The sequence below is a fragment of the Procambarus clarkii genome, chromosome 39 (assembly GCF_040958095.1).
Source record: "Procambarus clarkii isolate CNS0578487 chromosome 39, FALCON_Pclarkii_2.0, whole genome shotgun sequence".
NCBI lineage: Eukaryota > Metazoa > Arthropoda > Malacostraca > Decapoda > Cambaridae > Procambarus > Procambarus clarkii.
Genome location: NC_091188.1, coordinates 8,925,736 through 8,947,949, shown reverse-complemented (window position 1 = coordinate 8,947,949; position 22,214 = coordinate 8,925,736). Strand labels below are relative to the sequence as shown.

Below are 22,214 nucleotides of genomic sequence, written 5' to 3'. Positions count from 1 at the left end.
CTCACCGACAGGAACAAAGAGGTTGACTAAGGTAAAAAAAAAAAAAACTTAAAAATAAACTACTCTCAGTACCTTGGATAAAGTTTTGGGATTCACACTGCAAAAAAGGCAAGGAAGATTTCCACCCTACAAGTATGGTGAGAAAACCCATCTATATTAGTCAGTGGAAATCAACCGCTGCTCTTTTACCAGGTAGGGCCCCGCCTCACACCAAGGGCCTGGAGTATGCGCTGCAGAGCATACATTACCAGAGGAGCACATCAAGGGGTGAGAGAGAGAAACGTCGGAGGTCATGCCGCTGCCCTTACTGTCGTCCTGGGCCCGCATTACTCTGTGCTGCTCCACCGAGACCTCCGTCGACGACACCCCGAAGAGGCTGATGGGTCTGCCGCTGGTGGGCAGCTTCCACTTGCTGACTCCGGCCGAGGAGTTGTCCCTCTCGTGACGCTCCAGGGCCTCGGCCACGCTCAGCATCAGTGAAGCCTCGTCCCGCAGCGCCACCCCATACTCCTCCACGTCCTTGGCCACCTCCTCCTGCAGTGTCTGCAGAAGGAAGGATAGCGGTGTTCATATAAATGGAAGATGTGAAGAGGCCATCTGAGTGTGCGCTCGCGTGTGTGTGTGTTTTGTGAAACCTTATCCTATTTATTCTTTCTTGTCAACAACAAAGACAAACCTAGTATGACCTGTTATGATCTCAGCCTACAGGAGAAACGAGTCTCCCTTCTTGAGAGTTATTCAGCAAGCCTGACCTAACTAGAAGGTCTAGCAAATATTGAGGTGATAACCCATATGAAAATGGCTGGTTGGATATGTAAAACAATTTAAGATTATGGGCAGTAAGTAAGGAAATAGATAAATGACTGGCTAGGAGATGTGGACACTTTGCTGGAGGCGTGAGGCTCGCTTCCGGAGGACCTTGACCTCACTTGAGTGCCAGACATCGCAGGGGGAAGCCGCGCTCCGTTGAGCTCCCGTCAGAAGGGAACCCCTAGTGATATATCTCTAAGAAAAGAGAAGTGTGCAGACGTGCCAGCTGTGGAATCGAGCTGGGGACGTGTGGTCTCAAGTCGTGGACGATAATTAGTGAATATTAAGCCGCCCGGAGGCATTATTGTGGGCCGTGGGAGCGCCCTGACCAGACGCCGTCAGAGGGAAAGCGCCCTCGACCAATTAATCTGTGGTAAGCACGATAAACGCCAGTTCATAGTGATTGTTTGTAGTTGGTCGTGTGCCCAGCGACAGTAGCGATGTTTATTTATAGGTTAGACATGTTTTAATAAGGCAGAAGGCCTGAGATAGGAGAGTGAAGAGGGAGGAGCACGGAGCGACGTCCGTCCTCTCTGAGCTCTGGCGGACGACTGAGGGAGCCTGGCTCCGGATGGAGGAAGACCCTCCCAGCGAGTGAGGACGCCGCCGCCAGGCGAGGTGGAGTATGGACCCGCCCAAAACGGGGGAGTCCACTCTCACTGTATGTAGAGAACAGATAGAGGTTTGAGGCAAGCATATTGTGTGGTTATTTTTGTTTATGTGTTAATGGGGAACATTTTATTGGAGTGTCGATGGGTTGCAGGTTTGTTCTTTGGGGAAGAAGTTGCTGAGAACTTCGAAGCCAGCAGATGATGTAGCTGATGAGACTCCAAGGTAGTGGAGCAGAGGACCTCGAGCTGTGAGGAGAAGCAGCAGTGAAGAGGAGTGTCACGTGCTTCTGTAGAGGTGGTGAAGCACCATAGTTACTCGAGGAAACTTCATGGTGTAGCAGCCAAGAGAGCTGTGGAGGAGCCTAGCAGAAGGGTGAAGCACCGTAGTTGCTCAAGGAAACTTCATGATAGCAGCCTGGAGGAGCTGCAGAGGATCCTGGTAGTGAAGCCCGGAAGAACCTAAGGATATTAGGGTTGTGAACTTCCAGAGGTGGAAGGGGAAGTTCTGGTGGATTACTAGTAGGGAGTTGATAGTGTTTGGTTGTCATTAGCGTGCAAGACGCAGTGAGAGGTGAGTGACTGTTGGCATTCTTATGTCAAGGAATTTTTTATACTGAAGTATCAATGAACATTTATACTGGTATATGTTATTGCATTCAAATGCTGATTTTCTATATATACATTATCTTGCTGATGGTGTAACAGTGTGTAGGCTTGACCAACTTGAGGAGGTTAATAGTACCAGGTGGTGAACCAGGAGTTGGGATACCACTTGACAAGCTGATAATAGAGTTCTGATGGTATTGGAGTGCAACCTGATTTGGATATTATAGAGTATAGGATTCATTATTATTATATGTGTGTATGTATCGTGTATGTGCTTTGTCAAGTAAATGTGTCACAATTTGCTGGTGTTTGCCCTTGTCCTAGTGAGGCTTCCCAGGAGGTAGTAAAGAAGGAGAGAGAAAGAACCAAGAACCACTGCTGTGGACAGGGTAGAAGGTAATATTAATAAGTCAAAGGGGGATCGAGGAGATCATATCACCTAAGGAGAGAGTGGGGAGTCACAGCGGCTCGAGTGGGTGTGTGCACGTGACAACGAGGCTAAGTGTTGGAACCGCATCCCCTAAGCGTGTGACGTTGAGCCCCTCTCCAAGAGCCAGAAGCGCCAAGGGTGATCTCCTAGTATAAGCACTCTGCCGAGTTGTGGGTTGGGTTGTCCATAGAGAAGGATCGATGACGACAACACCAACCAACCCACAGTCTATATAATAAATTGGGGGCCTGTGTCCGGGAGAGTGAACTGACACACCCACACCCTGTCCAAGAGTGGATTTGTACACCCTTGCTGAAATAAACTGTGTGACCGCAGGTGTATATTCTCTCTCTTGGGAAGACTCACAGGACAAAGATGGATAAGGTGCAAACGTTTGTGGAGTCAGGCAAGCCTGAGGACTTGGAAGGTTGCACGAGGGATCAATTGAAACAAATAGCAGAAAAATGTGGCATCAGGTTGAAAGCATCTAAAGTAGCTGGGATGAAGGATGAGATCCTGAGGCAGTTAAGAGCCAAAAGTGAAGCGGCAGAGCAAGGAGCCCAAAAAGGAGCTGAAAGTGGAAAGGAGGATGATGGGCAGGATGACGTGAGATCCCAGGGATCAAGTAGGAGCAGCAGGAGTAGCCGCAGTAGCAGGAGTAGCCGAAATAGGAGCTTGGAGAGATTCCAGTTAGAGCTCCAGATGCAGCAACAACGAGAGGACAAGGAGAGACAGTTCCAGCTGGAAAAGATGAAATTGGAACTCCAGATGAAAAATGAAGCCGAGAAAACCAAACTGGAAGTAGAAAAAGAGAAAACCAGAATAAGAGAACTGGAGTTGGAACAAGAGAAAGAAAAAGAGAAAGCAAGACTAGAGGTCGAAAAAGAAAAAGCCCAGGTCGAAAAAGAAAAAGAGAGAACAAAACAAATGCAGATAGAAGCGAATAGAACCTTGGCTGAACAAAGGATTGAACATGGGTTGCCAGAGAGCACCACCCAGGTATCACACCCACCAAATGTTAGGGTTAGGGAGAAGGACATTCCCTTGTTTGTTCCCGAAGAGGCAGAGAGCTTCTTCGAGCATTTTGAGAAAGTAGCCAGCATCAAGGAGTGGCCACAGGAGGAATGGGCCCAGCTGGTCCAGTTAAGATTGACCGGTGCAGCCAGGGAGGCGTACACCCAATTGTCACTGGAAGAGTGCCAGGATTACGCCACAGTAAAGAGCAGCATATTGCGCTCGTTTCAGTTAACCTCAGAGGCTTATAGGAAGCGCTTCAGAGAAATGATCAAAGTTGGAGCATGTACGTTTGCTGAGACAGCAAGAGATCTGGAAAGACGATTCCAGAAGTGGATTGAGGCTGCTGGAGTTGGATCTTATGCTGACCTGAAGCAACTGATGGTCATGGAGAAGTTCTTGGAGATGATGCATCCCGAAACAAAGTTCAAGATCCAAGAAGCAGGGATAAAGGAGGTGAAAGATGCCGCAGATAGGGCGGATATGATTACTGAAGCGTACAAGAGCTTAAGGGAGAACAGAGTGAGAAGCGAGGCGAGATGCAGCAATAGCAGATCCAATGGAGTCTGGGGAGGAAGAAATTATGAAAGACCCAGAAGAGTTTGGGGTGAGAAAAATTTTGATAAATGGGCAGATAAAAGTAAGTACCCAAAAACTCAGAAGAGTAGGTCGCGCACTTCGTCTGAAAGTGAAGATGGAGGAGCAAAACGAGAAACTGATCGGTATCCAGGAAATCAAGAATCCAGTAAAGCTCCACAGAGTACGAGTAGTACGTCTGGCCCGAGGAACTCCAATACGAGTGGGCAGAGTCAGAGCCGCTTTGGTACATATAGAAGAGATTTTTCCCAGATGAGATGTTACAATTGTAACGGATTGGGTCACGTGATGCGAGATTGTCGGCAGGGCAAGAGAGTTGTGACCCTGGCCATGTGTGACCCCCGAGGTAAATATACTAATGTGTTCCGAGACAAACCACAGAAGATGAACTTAGTGAACGAGAGGTATAGACCGTTCATGAGCAAAGGTTGGATCAGTGTAGGAGGCCAACCTGAGGTAGAAGTTGGTATCTTAAGAGATACCGGAGCTAATCAGAGCTTGATTGCGAGAAGCCTGATTGGGAATGATCGACGGTTAGCTGGCAGTGGGAAGATGAAAGTATATGGGTTATTGTCGGAGAGTGACATGCCCGTTTGTACTGTCCAGCTAAGGTCGGAATATGTGTCGGCGGAGGTGATGTTGGGAGTGTGCCCCGACATACCTGTTCCAGGAGTCCAAGTGATCCTGGGGAATGACTTGTGCGGGACAAAGGTGTTGCCAAGAGTCATAGCGGAGACTGTGCCAGAGGAGTGCCCAGAAGGCCACTGCACGGGTGGGACACCTGAGAGTGTGAACCTGACTGACATCCGAGGGGATGAGTCAGGAGACCGCCAAGCCATTGAGTACCCTGTCTCGGTAGTGACGAAGGCAGAGGTGGCCGACGAGGAAGACACTGGAGAAGGTGAGACAGTGTCGATTCAGCCAGTGGAAGAGATCGATGTAGATATAGCACGGCTGTTTGATGAAGGTCCAGCCCAGAAAAATGAAGTCTCGGTGAGGTCAAAAGTGAGGATGACCCAGCCGAAGAAGAATACTGTGAAGAGAGTTGACCTGAAGAGAGCCCAGACTGCTGAAATTGAGAGTCGGAAGGCGAATGCAACTGTGCTGAGTAGGAATGAGGAAAGATGTGGACAGACTGAGGACGAGAGTAGAGCGTCAAGTTGTCCACGAGCACAGAGGCATTTGGGTAGTAGAGTTAAGTTGTTTGAGATGTCAGGAGTTGACATGTTTCACAGAAAACGTAGAGTAGAGATAATGAAGAAGAGTAGTAGCCGAGAAAATGAAAGGAGAAGAGACGGTATGTGTGGGGAGATGCTTACGAGCACTCTGGGAGAGGCAAGACGACGCGTACGGTCGAATGCTGTTGGATGTAGTATGGTGCCCGAAGAAACTTTTAGGGAACGAAGAAGAGTTGAAGGAGAAGAAATGGAGGGGTATAGAGGTGAGAAATGTGAGAAGAGGATGATGATACAAGCATGGAGGAATAGAGGAAAGCCGAGGACTCGATGGGAGTCAAACAGGATGAGATCTTGGATAAATGCGGAGACGCAAGGGAGGATCGTCGGTGAAGACGAGGAAGTGAAGTATGATGACAGGAGGCGGAAGTATAACGGCAGTAGATGGAAGTATGAAGACGACAGAGGAGGTACAGACAGTAGATGTCTGACTCTGGACGAGAAGAGAAGAAGACGAGGAAACGGAGGGTGGAAACAATAAGTAGAGTGGAACGATGGAGTGCAGGCGTCCAAGGAGGACAGCCTAGCCAACAGGTGCCAGATAAGTCAGATCGTTTATGAGAAGATCATGGTTCTGGAGAGAGGTGAGCCAGATGTTGCAAGGAGCAACGAACTAATTGTAGACTCCTAAGAGAGTATATCGGGTGAAGAACGAGACAGTGTGGTGGCGGATGTATTATCCCGAGCTTTGCCACTGGAATAACTCTCAAAAATAAGGGGAGGGGAGTGTTATGATCTCAGCCTACAGGAGAAACGAGTCTCCCTTCTTGAGAGTTATTCAGCAAGCCTGACCTAACTAGAAGGTCTAGCAAATATTGAGGTGATAACCCATATGAAAATGGCTGGTTGGATATGTAAAACAATTTAAGATTATGGGCAGTAAGTAAGGAAATAGATAAATGACTGGCTAGGAGATGTGGACACTTTGCTGGAGGCGTGAGGCTCGCTTCCGGAGGACCTTGACCTCACTTGAGTGCCAGACATCGCAGGGGGAAGCCGCGCTCCGTTGAGCTCCCGTCAGAAGGGAACCCCTAGTGATATATCTCTAAGAAAAGAGAAGTGTGCAGACGTGCCAGCTGTGGAATCGAGCTGGGGACGTGTGGTCTCAAGTCGTGGACGATAATTAGTGAATATTAAGCCGCCCGGAGGCATTATTGTGGGCCGTGGGAGCGCCCTGACCAGACGCCGTCAGAGGGAAAGCGCCCTCGACCAATTAATCTGTGGTAAGCACGATAAACGCCAGTTCATAGTGATTGTTTGTAGTTGGTCGTGTGCCCAGCGACAGTAGCGATGTTTATTTATAGGTTAGACATGTTTTAATAAGGCAGAAGGCCTGAGATAGGAGAGTGAAGAGGGAGGAGCACGGAGCGACGTCCGTCCTCTCTGAGCTCTGGCGGACGACTGAGGGAGCCTGGCTCCGGATGGAGGAAGACCCTCCCAGCGAGTGAGGACGCCGCCGCCAGGCGAGGTGGAGTATGGACCCGCCCAAAACGGGGGAGTCCACTCTCACTGTATGTAGAGAACAGATAGAGGTTTGAGGCAAGCATATTGTGTGGTTATTTTTGTTTATGTGTTAATGGGGAACATTTTATTGGAGTGTCGATGGGTTGCAGGTTTGTTCTTTGGGGAAGAAGTTGCTGAGAACTTCGAAGCCAGCAGATGATGTAGCTGATGAGACTCCAAGGTAGTGGAGCAGAGGACCTCGAGCTGTGAGGAGAAGCAGCAGTGAAGAGGAGTGTCACGTGCTTCTGTAGAGGTGGTGAAGCACCATAGTTACTCGAGGAAACTTCATGGTGTAGCAGCCAAGAGAGCTGTGGAGGAGCCTAGCAGAAGGGTGAAGCACCGTAGTTGCTCAAGGAAACTTCATGATAGCAGCCTGGAGGAGCTGCAGAGGATCCTGGTAGTGAAGCCCGGAAGAACCTAAGGATATTAGGGTTGTGAACTTCCAGAGGTGGAAGGGGAAGTTCTGGTGGATTACTAGTAGGGAGTTGATAGTGTTTGGTTGTCATTAGCGTGCAAGACGCAGTGAGAGGTGAGTGACTGTTGGCATTCTTATGTCAAGGAATTTTTTATACTGAAGTATCAATGAACATTTATACTGGTATATGTTATTGCATTCAAATGCTGATTTTCTATATATACATTATCTTGCTGATGGTGTAACAGTGTGTAGGCTTGACCAACTTGAGGAGGTTAATAGTACCAGGTGGTGAACCAGGAGTTGGGATACCACTTGACAAGCTGATAATAGAGTTCTGATGGTATTGGAGTGCAACCTGATTTGGATATTATAGAGTATAGGATTCATTATTATTATATGTGTGTATGTATCGTGTATGTGCTTTGTCAAGTAAATGTGTCACAATTTGCTGGTGTTTGCCCTTGTCCTAGTGAGGCTTCCCAGGAGGTAGTAAAGAAGGAGAGAGAAAGAACCAAGAACCACTGCTGTGGACAGGGTAGAAGGTAATATTAATAAGTCAAAGGGGGATCGAGGAGATCATATCACCTAAGGAGAGAGTGGGGAGTCACAGCGGCTCGAGTGGGTGTGTGCACGTGACAACGAGGCTAAGTGTTGGAACCGCATCCCCTAAGCGTGTGACGTTGAGCCCCTCTCCAAGAGCCAGAAGCGCCAAGGGTGATCTCCTAGTATAAGCACTCTGCCGAGTTGTGGGTTGGGTTGTCCATAGAGAAGGATCGACGACGACAACACCAACCAACCCACAGTCTATATAATAGACCGTGAAGACAAAGAGGCAAAGAAAGTCTCCAGAAGGGAAAATTCAGTAAACAGCTTCATTGAGTCAGAAACAAATGTAGAAAACGAACTCTGTAGCAAACAGTTCCCTAGTAATTAATCAAATCACTATTAAAGGCTTACTGTTACTACTAATTATTATAATAATGGATAATACAGCATAATAATAATAAATAATAATAATAATAATAATAATAATAATAATAATAAAATTGCACACATAAATGTTCGTTCATTTAAAATCACAAAGGTAAACAAAACACTCAGTGGTGGAACAAAACAGTCCCTCGAAGGAACAGTTGGCATAAATGGAGTGAAACCCGAGTGGGGGGGGGGGGGGGACCGCGGCATGTGGAGTCTTGGAGTGACGGTGACTCGTCACAGCTGTTCACCAAGCGTCCATACCGGCACGGCATCAAGATGCGTCTTCTGCTGCTGCTGCTGCTGCTGCTGCTGCTCGGTCATGGAAAAAGATGTGCCTGATGGCTATCAGTGTAGTTCCCCCGGTGGGTCTACGTCCCCACAAACATCACAGGCTGCTTGAGAGAATCCGCCTCAGTGGTCCCATCTAGTCATTTCTTGACTGTTGCCTCTACAAGTTCAGAGCGCAGTGGCAATAGCATTGCCACTGCGCTCTTGCCATTGCCATTCCATATATTAACCGTGATAAGAATCATCAGCGAGGTTCATGGTTGAGCCATATCTCTGATCACCATGAGCTATGGTGACCTAGACAAAAAACATTTCCCAATTTAAAATTGCCATCCACACAAACATTATTTCATTATAATAATAAACATTAAGACTACTCAATAGCTCTGTCAATAGAGCTTCGGCTTCACACGCGTGCGGTCCGCGGTTCGAGTCTCCTGGAGCCCAGGTGAATGGAACATTTTCGAATTAGTTGGTATATAACGGCAGTGTAAAACCTGATTGTCGAGTGCTTCAGTCCCCTTCGGTGGAGGCTTGGGCTGATGGATTGCAGTCCCCGTGGCGCAGTGGTATTAAGACACTCGCTTGGCGTTTCGCAAGCGCTATGGCTTGGGTTCAAATCCTGGCCGAGGAGGATTGACCGGGCGCCAATCTATAACTGTAGCCTCTGTTCACCCAGCAGCGAACGGGTACCTGGTGGTTAAACGATTCGGCGGGGGTCGTATTCCGGGGAAATTAGGGTTAAGGACCTGCCCAAAACGCTACGCGTACTAGTGGCTTTACAAGAATGTAAACTCTTATATGTAGAAAAGATCGTTTAATCCCACTGTTTGCTAACAGATGTTGAGGAGAGAGAGGACGGGTACATAGTGACACGAGGATATATTTACTAGAGCAAGAACCGGAAGTACAGCAAACGCTGAAAGCGGAACTTAAATTATTACAACGGAAGTCGTCGTAAATATGCTGACTTGCTCACGGCATTCTGTTAAAGGTGGTAGCTGCTACGCCGTAGAAAAATTAACTCTGCCTTTAAGCAAATGAGTCTTGCCTCTTAGGAGTAAGAACAACTGACTGTAGTATTTCGAAAAAGATGCGAGACAATAGAAAACGACTCGCCTACAGCAGGAGGGAGAGACTGCAGGTTGACTGACCTGCAGGGAGGGGAGAGAGAATATATGGGAGATACTGGGGGAGGAAGATAGGGGGAGGGGTGGAAGGAGAGAAGAGAGGGAGAGGAGAGGGGGGGGGGGCGGTAGACCTACCTGCAAGAACTGCGTGGCGGAAGCATTACAGAAGACGGGGTTCTTGATGGTCATGACCCAGCGATGGACGAAGTGGATGACCCTCCTCTTGCTGGCCACGATAAACTCCTCGTCCTGACTGTTGCCTTGGCTGTCCATACGGTAAGTGCACCACACATTAAGGAACACAATTTTTCTTGAGCGAGACTAACGTTTTTTTTGCGTACATGTGTACATATTAAAAGAGAAAGAAAAAGAGAAACATTTTATATATCAATGATATCCTTCCTATATGATGATCATAATTTCCATCCACTTTTCCTTATATAAAGTGTTTCCTCTTTCACAATTTCTTCTTTTTTTAACACAATTTACAAACGCACATAATTTACATTTCTTTCATTGCTTTCCCCTGATACATTCTTCCTTGTAGCTGAAGGAGGAGGAGGAGGAGGAAGAAGGGACGAGGAGGAGGAGGAAGAAGGGACGAGGAGGAAGAAGGGACGAGGAGGAGGAAGAAGGGACGAGGAGGAGGAAGAAGGGACGAGGAGGAGGAAGAAGGGACGAGGAGGAGGAAGAAGGGACGAGGAGGAGGAAGAAGGGACGAGGAGGAAGAAGGGAAGAGGAGGAATGAAGTGATTAGATTACGTTGTCTGATGATATAGATTTCATCACGGTACTAAAGGGAGAACAGCGGGGGAGGGGGGGGGGGGGCACTAATCACCACAGGAGCTGTGTGGTGATATTAGCTACTGTGTTAGCTAATCCTTCCCCCCCTCCCCCCTCACACACACTAGACCTCCCGACCATGTCCGCTGGGGACGGGGATGTGTTCCCTACCACTCCATGCATAACTAATCCTGTGATGGAACTTGATCCATTATGTTGTGCAGGCTGGAGCGTGCGTTCTATAAACACTGCGTTCTTTGATCTTGCTGCGGCCGGACTCTTCCCTCCCACACCCACACCCACCTCCCACCACGCCCACCCCATCCTCACACCCAAAAGCAAGCCCTTAATCAGCCGTTGGCCTATTCCTCTCCCGTTGGAATTGGAGGGCTTTGGAAGTGGGCAGCACAGAGGCCAACAGCGCGGTGACCACCCCACGGTCTCTTGTAAGGGCAAGGCAGCCATGCTCTTCCTGCGCCGTCCTCACTTCACATATTTTATGACAAACTACGACGAGGAAAAATGTGAGTACTTGGGGCTGCCATGGCCTACCGTGGCCTGCATCGTCCAGCTACCGAGCAAGGAACACCAGCTCCGTGCAGGCCACCTAGATGATAACCGGGTCTGGCATGCCTTCGGGCTAAACTAATTACATTAATATTTTATAATTCAATTTGTTTTTCCGTTTCGAAATGAAAATTGGCCGCCATGCTTATCCGATTTGTTACTCCCATCCGGCCACTTGTTAGGACTGCCCTGACGAGCTGGTCCTTTTGCCTGGGTAACCCTCTGCTAATTACGGGTGGTATTGGATTCTCTTCAGCCTACATTTCCCCCCCCCCTGAAATTCCCCTCCACCACCTATTAAAGAAACACAAAAGGATATTGTCTGAGGAGCTCCTGGGTGAGGTGCGGGTAGGGCATGAAGACGATGTGAGTGAGAAGGAAGTCGTCGAGGAAGAGGTCGGTAGTGGCGAGGTCACAGCGTCTGAGGTTGACCTCGGCCATCTCCACTCCTGCACTGCCTCGTCGACCGTCCAGCCTCGTCTCCAGGAGGTGCTCCAGCATCTTCTGCGGCGTCCCGGCCATCACTGTATACCTGAGGGCGGCAGGTGGAGTGGGTTAGCAGGGTGCCTGGGAGTGGGTTAGCAGGGTGCCTGGGAGTGGGTTAGCAGGGTGCCTGGGAGTGGGTTAGCAGGGTGCCTGGGAGTGGGTTAGCAGGGTGCCTGGGAGTGGGTTAGCAGGGTGCCTGGGAGTGGGTTAGCAGGGTGCCTGGGAGTGGGTTAGCAGGGTGCCTGGGAGTGGGTTAGCAGGGTGCCTGGGAGTGGGTTAGCAGGGTGCCTGGGAGTGGAGGTTAACCTGTTATAACTTAGTGCCAAAGACAGGTTAGGTTGCACACCCTCAGTGCAGGGTCCAAGAAAACATTTACTAGTTAACTCGCACCTGGAAATGAACTCGCCTACATGTTAACACCTTTTATCTGGCTGAAGATATGTGAAGCAACTGCGTCTTCCAGGCAAGCCGCCGAGGACATGGCAGCCTGTCTTACAAAACATAAAAAAACTTCAAGGAGCCACCTCCTTGGAACACCACCTTTCTATGGTAGGAAATTGCTTGCTCCAATGATCTAGAGGGCAATAAAATGTCTCGTGTGGTCCTCTCTTCTGGCCAATAATAATAAGCTGACTAGTTTTGTCTTCGAGGAATAACGTTCCACCCAATAGAAGTCCTTAAGGTAATGCATGACTAGGATTCTCTCGCGCCTTAATACAAAGCCAATGACCTCGTTAAAACAAAATTTACCCAACGCAAACTGACCACAAGACGCTGTCACTAAATATTCGAGGATTTACTTGCAAGTAATGATGAGGGTGAAGCGGTAAGCCAGTAGGGCGTAGAAAGTTCTGTAAGACTTACTTATAGTGGGAGTGGGAGTGGGCGTTGGAGGAGATCTTCTCGAGCACCAGCACATCGTGGCCGTGCTCCTTGAGTCTGACCGTGTTGGCCTCCACGTCCCTCATGATGCGGTTGAAGTCACCCTTGTCGACCCGCAGGAAGTGGCAATTGTCCTCGTGCAGGATGATGGTGGCCGCCCTGCCGGAGAGGACAGCAGTGAGGACCACGATGCTCACAAGACGTCTTAAGGGGAGGATGTTGGAGGAAGGGTAAAGGAGCCCCTACAAGAGAGGATGCTAGAGGAAGGGTAGAGGAGCCCTACAGGAGAGGATGCTAGAGGAAGGGTAGAGGAGCCCCTACAGGAGAGGAAGGGGGAATGGTATGCTAGTGGAGAAACAAATAAGGTTCTTATGGGAGATCTTAAAGAGAGAGGAGAAGAGAGGGTTAAGAATTGCCAAGCTGTACACAAGTCCTCACACGTAATGCTCCTCAATCTACGTAGGTAATTGGAATAAAAATCTTGTAGCAGGATGGGGATCGAACGAGCGCCCTGGGTAATCCGGAGGCGTGCCTAAACCCATATCGCGGTCCATGGGTTAAAGCGCGCAGCTGGGGTGACCCAGGACGCATGTAGGATCCCCATTCTGCTTCAATGAGTCCCACAGATATATCACGACATTTCCTTGTGTGTATAATTATCAAGAGAAACTGCAGCACCGTTTGTCGCGGGCACAACTCTCTGCTAGAGGGAGTATACTGGAGAAACTGTTTTTAAATAACTAGAAGCGGTATTTAAAAACAAAAATATTTTAAGTGTTATCGTGGGGGGGGGGGGGGGTAATTAGGTTTCTCGGGAGGGTTTCAGGCGTGAACCAAGAGCTTGGTCCTAACTCCCGGACCACCACATGACCTGAGAATTAACATGGAAATCAAAAGGAACTCTTACAAGAGGGTTGACGGAGGGGGGGGGGCGAGTAGGCGTGTACCTGCATGTTCACCGAGTCTCACACAAATCTAATTGATGAATGATTCCGCGGCACTTTCCCGACTGATCTTGACAAAGTTATGTCATGTTTACAACAGAGGCTGGATGGTCATGGAAAAAGATGTGCCTGATGGCTATCAGTAGTTCCCCCGGTGGGTCTACGTCCCCACAAACACCACAGGCTGCTTGAGAGGATGCGCCTCAGTGGTCCCATCTGGTCATTTCTTGACTGTTGCCTCTACAAGATCAAAGCGCATGCGTCGCTGGAAGTGAATGAAGCACAGATAAGAAAGACGACTAGACCCCTCGGCGTTCAGTGGTGCCAACATTACAACTACCACGACCCCTCCTTGTCGTCGTTCTTCCCTTAGTCAGTTTCATTCATCAACCTCACGATCCAGAAAATTGAAATAGCCGACAGGAGTGATAATTTTGTTGTCATCTTGAACAAAGTTGAAAACAAAATCCAGGATTTTCCAAGACTGTTGGAACCTTTTAATTTATACACACACACACGTACGTACGTACTTTTCTGACATGGCCTCGCGGCTGAGTAGACAGCGCTCGAGGAATGAAGAGAAACAAGAGAATTAAGAGAAGGTCGAGAATTACAAAAGTTACAAAGGGAGGAAGGAGGAGGAAGGAAGAAGAGGAGGGAGAGAGGGGGAAGGGAAGGATAAAGAGATGGAGTACGGAGTAGAGGGTGGTGTACCTGGGGGCGTCGTTGACGAGAGCCAGCTTGCCGAAGTCGTCTCCCTCGTGCAGGGTGTTGACGACGCCCTTGCCGTGGATGGCGACGTTGACAGACCCCCGCAAGATAATGTACCATGACTTGCCCTCGGAGCCCTGCTGGAACACTGTGCGGGAAGAGACCGAGGGTCCTGCATCAGTAGCCGACACTGCTGACAACGACAGTAAGCGGTAACCACACCACCTGAACACTGCCGCACCAGAGAGGGAAACACGGGTGACTCGCTCTGAATACCTGTCTCCAGAGACCGCGTTCATTACCATATTCGAGGAGGCAGCCTATGAGGGAAACATTGGTGTCTTCAGTAACAACAGCATATTTACAACTTGCATGAACAACAATGGTTCTTTATGCGAGTGTCAAGGCAATGATGGAATGACCCAGACTCGCCAATGAACGTAAATGGTTTAACAAGGCGATGGAACAGGCTCCACTCAAAGGACAGGTCCAACAATGTGACTTACGAGAAAATTAGGAGCCATGGGGAGGATTCGAACCTGCACACTGGGTACGTCTAAACATACCCCTCCTAAACCAGACATGTCAAACAGAGTCCCCCGAGGGCCATATGGGTCACATATGTAATGTCACGAGGGCCACACACGATAACTAATTGAAGTCATTTAATACAAATTATTGCGGAATATTTTTATTACTTAAACTTAGAAACATTCAATGGGCATGCAAATAGTTTATCGGCTGGCCACAATCATGAATGCAAAGTAATGAAGTAGTTTAACAAAAAATAGAAAAATAAATTTTAAACGGTAACACAGACTCCTATGCAACAGCAACAAATACATTGCACAAAAATTACAACAGTTTAAAGTGAACATTTATTTACGACTATTCAGTCATTTTTAGTCTTTTGTCCTGAGGCTTGACACTTTTTTAATGACACTTTTTGCTGTGTGGCAGAAATATCTGTGCAGTTCCCACTTTGATCAGAAATGATGTAGAATCTAAAAAAATAAAAAATCAATTCAAAAAATAAAATCACAGGTTTAAAAAATGAAACAAAATCTAGGCCAGCTTAACTGTTAACGTTATGTCTATTTGTAGAAGTCTTATCTCGCTTGCCTCATAGCTGCATTCGTGTTTCTCTTGAGCTTTAGAAATCTATTCAAAGGTGACGGTTTAAATTACAAAACCTGTAATTTTGGCCGTAAAATGACCAAACTACACTATCCTTTGTGCGGGCCGAAGGTGTACTTGAAAAGGCCCCCCCCCCCACATACCTTGAGGTGGTTTCGGGGCTTAGCGTCCCCGCGGCCCGGTCTTCGACCAGGCGGGGACCGGGCATGTTTGACATGCCTGCCCTGAACCATTAGGCCACGTTATGTACAAGTAATGTAACCTGGGATTCAACTGACTCCTCTGGGACGTGGATCACTCAGTTCCTCCATGCTGGAGTGGCAGCCCAGGGAAAGCTTAAAGTTCCAGTTGGGCAGCAGTTAGGTGCTCTTGAATCCTTCCTTATTGTGGCTATTCAGTATAGCGTGGTTGATAAAGCTACCGTCTCCCGCTCTTGAGGGTCGACGGTTCGATGCTCCTAGGGTCTAAGTGAATTATTATTATTATAATTATAATATATATATATATATATATATATATATATATATATATATATATATATATATATATATATATATGTCGTACCTAATAGCCAGAACGCACTTCTCAGCCTACTATTCAAGGCCCGATTTGCCTAATAAGCCAAGTTTTCATGAATTAATGTTTTTTCGTCTACCTAACCTACCTAACCTAACCTAACCTAGCTTTTTTTGGCTACCTAACCTAACCTTACCTATAAATATAGGTTAGGTTAGGTTAGGTAGGGTTGGTTAGGTTCGGTCATATATCTACGTTAATTTTAACTCCAATAACATAAAATTGACCTCATACATAGAGAAAAGGGTTGCTTTATCATTTCATAAGAAAAAAAATATAGTAAATATATTAATTCAGGAAAACTTGGCTTATTAGGCAAATCGGGCCTTGAATAGTAGGCTGAGAAGTGAGTTCTGGCTACTAGGTACGACATATATATATATATATATATATATATATATATATATATATATATATATATATATATATATCACATATATATATACAGAGAAAGAGTGAGAGAGTGTGTGTGTGTGTGTGTGTGTGTGTGTGTGTGTGTGTGTGTGTGTGAATGTGTGTGTGAATGTGTGAGAGAGTGAGAATTACAATTTATGGAATCAAATGTTCACAGTGAGTCATTTACACACAACTTACATATAGTGCCCTCTCTGGAGTGGGACTCGAACTTTATGATAGAGGCGAGCTCTCTCTTGACGGAGTTGGAGAGATGGGAGAGAGCCTTGAGATGGAGCAGCTCCTCATAAATGAGTTCCTGGTCTTCAATGGTCCGCTCGTGGCTTCTGTAGGAGAAGAAAGGACAGCCATGAGGCGTTAAAATACACAGCTGGAGAAGACGGTTATAAGGAAGGGAAAATGAGAACCATGAGATGAGGAGAGAGTGATACAGTGAGGAACGGTAGCAGATGGAGGAAGAGAAGGGAAATGGACCTGATGGTCACAGACAGCGGTCTGATTGTGTTATCTGAAATGCGAGGGGGTGTGGAGAGGTGCACAGGTACTTTGGGGGAAAGACGGGTACTCTGGTGCGAGACTCACGGCTTCCTGAGGATCATCCTGAGCATGGAGTCCGGAGCTCGCTGCTGGAGGAAGGCCAAGATGGGAGTGAGTCGGTCCTCAGCCTCGCGTCTCTCTGACGGCGAAGGCATCACCGGAGCCACTCCTGGCGCCGCTGCTGCGTCCTCCAGGAACCGGTAAAACAGGTACTTGTCCCGGAAGGGCTGCTCCCCCGTCACTGTTGGCGAGAGAATCCAAAGTTACCAGCATAAACGAATATATTACCGCTAACCTCGGACTTTGCTGGAGTCCCAGTTGTAGGTAACAAGGGCACTTGGACAAATCTCACTCAAGAGTATTCAACAAAGCTTGTTTACCGTTTCTAAACTGCATATATCATTAGGTTAGGACGTATTAGCTAAGATTAGGCTCGGTTGGGATAGATTAGGTTGGTTTGGATTAGTTAGATTAGGTTTTAAAATCCATTGGCGAGCCATCTGGTGAACGATGCGACTTGTATCCATAACCTCGGGCAGCGACGCGACTACAGAGAGGCGCCCTGATACATGATGCGGATCTGCGTTTAGTGTCAATCATTCCATTTAAATGCAAAGGATAACGAGTTAACAGAGACCTGGTTAGACCATCTGTGACGAGGATGTGTCCAAGTCTGCGGCTGTAACTGGCAGCGAGGACGCCCTGATCTCCGACACGTGCGCCACTCAATCATATTTATTGCCCTTCATCACTCCCCGTATTCTACACACAAAAGCGGTCTTCCTACCAGACCGAGGTCCCCCCCCTCTCCCCCAGACCGATGCCCCCCCTCTCCCCCGCCAGACCGAGGCCCCCCCTCTCCCCCGCCAGACCGAGGCCCCCCCGCCAGACCGAGGCCCCCCCCCTCTCCCCCGCCAGACCGAGGCCCCCCCTCTCCCCCGCCAGACCGAGGCCCCCCCTCTCCCCCGCCAGACCGAGGCCCCCCCCTCTCCCCCGCCAGACCGAGGCCCACACACACGAGGCTCACTAACTACCCTTAAGTGAAAGATAAATACGATAAATTTTTTTTATCCGTGGCGTCAAGCATCCACCTTTACTCTTACCCTCTGTTCCTCTCCCCCACGACATCTCCCATTACCTCCGTTCCTTCCCTCCCACGCACATTACCTCTCTTTCCTCTCCCCGTTATCTCCCCTTTCTAAAACCTCCCTCCCTCTAGTGTGTCCATTGCCACCAGTACCTTTTTTCACCCGCGTGACTTCTGCCCAAGTAATTCTGGCCGGATTCGAAAACGGTGCGCGCAGTGGTCTCCAGTACGAGACCCCAGGCCTTAGTGAGGAGGAGAGCTTGCCCCACTCACAGAGTGAGGAGAGCTTGCCCCACTCACAGAGTGAGGGGAGCTTGCCCCTCATCACCTCTCTTAAGTTGCAACGATATTGCGTATGCAAACTGCGTGCATAAGTATGCTTAATTACAACTGTGTGCATCACTATGCTTAAGTACAGTGTTAAGGACTAGTCAATATCCTCTCAATACTAAGTAGAATGATGATTCGTGTCAACACTGCTAGTGAAGAGTGCATATTTAGCTGATGTATTTACAAATTAAACCTGTGCCATCTGTGTACGTTTTCGTTATGCTTATATTATCATGAGATTATAATGTATACGACTTTGTTAGTAGCCATTCACTTCGAGACTCTTTACAAGCACGACCCCATAGTCCCCTGGGTTGAAGTAGTGCACAAGGACGGTGGGAGACTCTTGAGAGACCATTCTCTCACATCATGCACAGTGCACCGATCCTCGTGCACAAACGGCATTAACATCAACGAAGTAATTGTTGAAACTGTTGGCATTCATTTCCTCTCGACACTTGCGTAAAGTAACACTAATTCCCCTTTGTTTTTATGTACACGTGTTAGCAAACTATTATATGTAAACACTAAAATATCTCCCTGAAATCTGCACATCCACTATGTATATATCTGCCTTCCTTCCACTAACAAAAGTGTAGCATTACTCGCTGTATGTATTTCGTTGTTGAAGAGTCAATAGAGTTCCTCTTCTAGGTCGACCCGAGAGAAAGTCAAACAGTCGAAAGGTATTGATTATTGATAAGGCTCACCCATGGATTCGAGTCGGCCATTAAGAAGAATAAGGCTTTCTTCACCCATTATTTGTTTGGGTCTGCTAACGCTTGTTGTAAACCATATACTACGACCCCCCCCCCCCCCTCCCGAGTAATTTCTTAATCGAGGTCGCGATATCTTGCAGGTGTAGTTAAAGTGAGCAGCTAGTGTTTTGAATCTTGCTGTATAAGATGCCATGGGTCGGGTGCGAACCCAAGATACAGCACGCATTTCCCCTCTGAACAGCGACACTGAGGCGCTGAAACATAAAACTGGCCGCTCTTGGGTCTCTCAAACTCACTCACTCACACCATCATGGAAGACCTTGGAAGACCAGAAATATGGAAGATGGCTAATGTAGTTCCAATATACAAAAAAGTGACAGGCAAGAGGTACTGAATTACAGGCCAGTGTCCTTAACTTGTATACCATACAAGGTGATGGAGAAGATCGAGAGAAAAAACCCAATAACACTTCTGGAGAGAAGGGACTTCGTGACACCACCTACATGGGTTCAGTGATGGTAAATCTTACCTCACGGGTTTAATAGAATTCTACGATCAGGTGACAGATTAAGCAAAAAATAGAAGATTGGGCAGACTGCATTTTCTTGGACTATCGGAAAGCGTTTGACAGTCACCCCATAAGAGGCTGGTGCATAAGTTGGAGAAACAGGGGAGAGTAACTGGCAGGGTGCTCCAGTAGATAAGGGAGTACCTAAGCAATACGAAGCAGAAAGTTACTGTGAGGGGTGAGACCTCAGATTGGCGTGAAGTCACAAGGGAAGTCTCACAGGATTCTATACTCGAACCTATCCTGTTACTGATATACGTAACTGATCTTCCAGAGGGTATAAACTCATTCTTCTCAATGTTTGCTGATGATGCCAAAATTATGAGAAGGGTTAAGATAGAGAACAGCATGAGGCTTCAAGAAGACCTGGACAAACTGAAAGAATGATCCAGCAAACTGTTATTAGAGTTTAGCCCGAGCAAATGTAAAGTAATGAACATAGGTATAGGGAGCAGGAGGACAGAAACAAGGTATCATTTGGCAGATGAAATTCTTCTAGAATCAGAGAGAGCGAGAGAGAAAGAGAAAGAGAGAAAGAGTACGAGAAAGAAAGAGCTAGAGGTGGGGGAACCTGGGGGTTGATATCACACCAAACCTGTCCCCCCGAAGCCCATATCAAGAGGATAACATCAGCGGCATATGCCAGGTTGGCCAGCATAAGACACACACGAGGGTGTCTGGTGCTTTAGAAACTTGTGTAAGGAATCATTCAGAACTTTGCATGCCACGTATGTCAGACCAATCCTGGAGTATGTAGCTCCAGCATGGAGTTCTTATCTAGTCAAACATAAAACTAAATTGGAGAAGGTTCAGAGGTTTGCCACCAGACTAGTGCCCGAGCTGAGGAGGAGATGAGCTATGAGGAAAGACTACGGGAATTAAACCTTACGTCGCTGAAAGACAGGAGAGTTGTGGGGACATGATCGCTACATACAAGATTCTCAAAGGAATTGATAGGGTAGGCAAAGACAGTTTATTTAACACAAGGGGTACACGCACCAGGGGACACCGGTGGAAATTGAGTGCCCAAATGAGCCATAAAGACATCAGAAATAATTTTGTGTGTCAGAGTAGTTAATAAATGGAATGCACTAGGAAGTGATGTGGTGGAGGCTGACTCCATACACAGTTTCAAGTATAGATATGAGAGCTTAACTGGCTCAGGAACCTGTACACCAGTTGATTCACGGTTGAGAGGCGAGACCAGAGCCGAGGCTCAACTCCCGCAAGCACAACTAGGCAAGTACAGTCTAGGGAAAACTCCCATCGCAGTTTCTTTACCGGATTCAGAGGAGGTGAAGAGCAAAGTTTAACAAATAAAAAAATCTTATAGACGATAATTTGACATGACGCGTTGCATGCATCATCAAGAAGCACGAGAGAGAATACCAACCCGCTCTCTCCTTTGTGTGGCAGGGATGTATAGCGGGACTCTAGAGGCTTGAGGGTGTTGAAAGTACATGTCGAGTGAAGTTAGGATTGGTAGGGCGGTGGACCGGTCGCCCTGCATGATGACTCAACAACATAACGACCCTCTTTAAGGTGGGCTGTAACTCACTTAAGATGGGAGTGGCAGCGGCCATGGTCAGTCCCCCACCACCCGCTGAGGGCGGGGTGACGGGGAGCAGATAGCCCCTCATGGGGAGGACAGAAGGGGGGAGAGAATGAGGACGGGAGAGTTCCCCCACAAGGTGGGCAGACAGTGAATGTACTAGAGCATGTAGGCCACGATTTCTAATTGTAATAATAGGATAATTGGGTGTGGCGAGGCCCGTATGTCTGTTGACTTAACTACCCGAGGGTGTGGTGGGCGAGGCCGGCGGCCCCACACCACCACGGCACCACTGTGGATCGTGTGTAGGAGGAAAGGGAGGGAACTATCAGGGGGAAAGCGCCAAGCCATTACCACATCACCACTGTGGAGAAATCCCAGACACACCACTGGAACATTATCCAACAGTGCAGAGTTACAAACCAAATAACATTTCAACTATGATTCAACAGAGCAGAAGTAGTTGTTAAACACATTGGATATAATAGTCATTAAAATGCCCAATGAAGCGAACATACACGTCAAATACTCAGACTCCGCCTAAGGAAATCATAAACAAGTAACACTTCGTGGGCCAGCCAGAGGCTTAGGGCCCGCGCAGGAACATCTCTGCGAAAAAATAAACCTACACCACACACCACCTACACGACTCACTGGTTACACCACACACCACCTACACGACTCACTGGCTACACCACACACCACCTACACGACTCACTGGCTACACCACACACCACCTACACTACTCGCTGGCTACACCACACACCACCTACACTACTCACTGGCTACACCACACACCAACAAGCTACACCACACAAATATACCAGGAAAGCAAGGTAGTAAATTAGCAAGAAAGCCAACCTTAACAAAAAAACTACCATGAAATATGACCAGCCTAAACCAAGGCCTAACCAAAACATCCCACAAAATTAGCAAATGTTAATATTGTCCTCGCTGAAGGTCCAGCCAACTCCCTGCAGCGAACGCGGCCTAACCAGCTCCCTGCAGCGAACGCGGCCTAACCAGCTCCCTGCAGCGAACGCGGCCTAACCAGCTCCCTGCAGCGAACGCGGCCTAACCAGCTCCCTGCAGCGAACGCGGCCTAAACAAAATGAGTTCCTGTGCCCATTACGCGCCTAAAGTTTGTGGCTGCTAACACAGGATGGGAACATACGGGATCCACAATAAGCTAATGAAACCAGAATGGACGGTTGACAGGAGGATAGTCAGTGTCAACCTGTCACTTAACCCTCGTCCCCCTCCCCCCCCCCGACACCGTGGCGGGGGTCGATGCCCCCCCC

The 22,214-nt window shown here is 48.0% G+C and overlaps 1 protein-coding gene across 10 annotated transcripts in view; it reads right to left on the bottom strand.

Moving 5' to 3' along the window:
* Epac (Exchange protein directly activated by cAMP) overlaps positions 1-22,214 on the bottom strand; it is a 165,032-nt gene that overhangs the window by 38,049 nt on the left and 104,769 nt on the right. For 8 of the 10 annotated variants that reach the window (XR_011230936.1, XR_006773139.2, XR_006773138.2 and 5 more), the window contains 7 exons: positions 16,703-16,898; positions 16,301-16,446; positions 13,997-14,141; positions 12,321-12,497; positions 11,290-11,502; positions 9,756-9,900; positions 249-543 (listed from right to left, as the gene is read on the bottom strand). Coding sequence is in view for 7 of the 10 variants with exons in the window: in XM_045745794.2 (XP_045601750.2) it covers positions 249-543; positions 9,756-9,900; positions 11,290-11,502; positions 12,321-12,497; positions 13,997-14,141; positions 16,301-16,446; positions 16,703-16,898 (1,317 nt within the window). In the remaining 3 variants the exon portion in view is untranslated. The remainder of the gene's footprint in view (positions 1-248; positions 544-9,755; positions 9,901-11,289; positions 11,503-12,320; positions 12,498-13,996; positions 14,142-16,300; positions 16,447-16,702; positions 16,899-22,214) is intronic. The other 2 variants (XM_045745796.2, XM_069338354.1) reach the window with 1 other exon arrangement.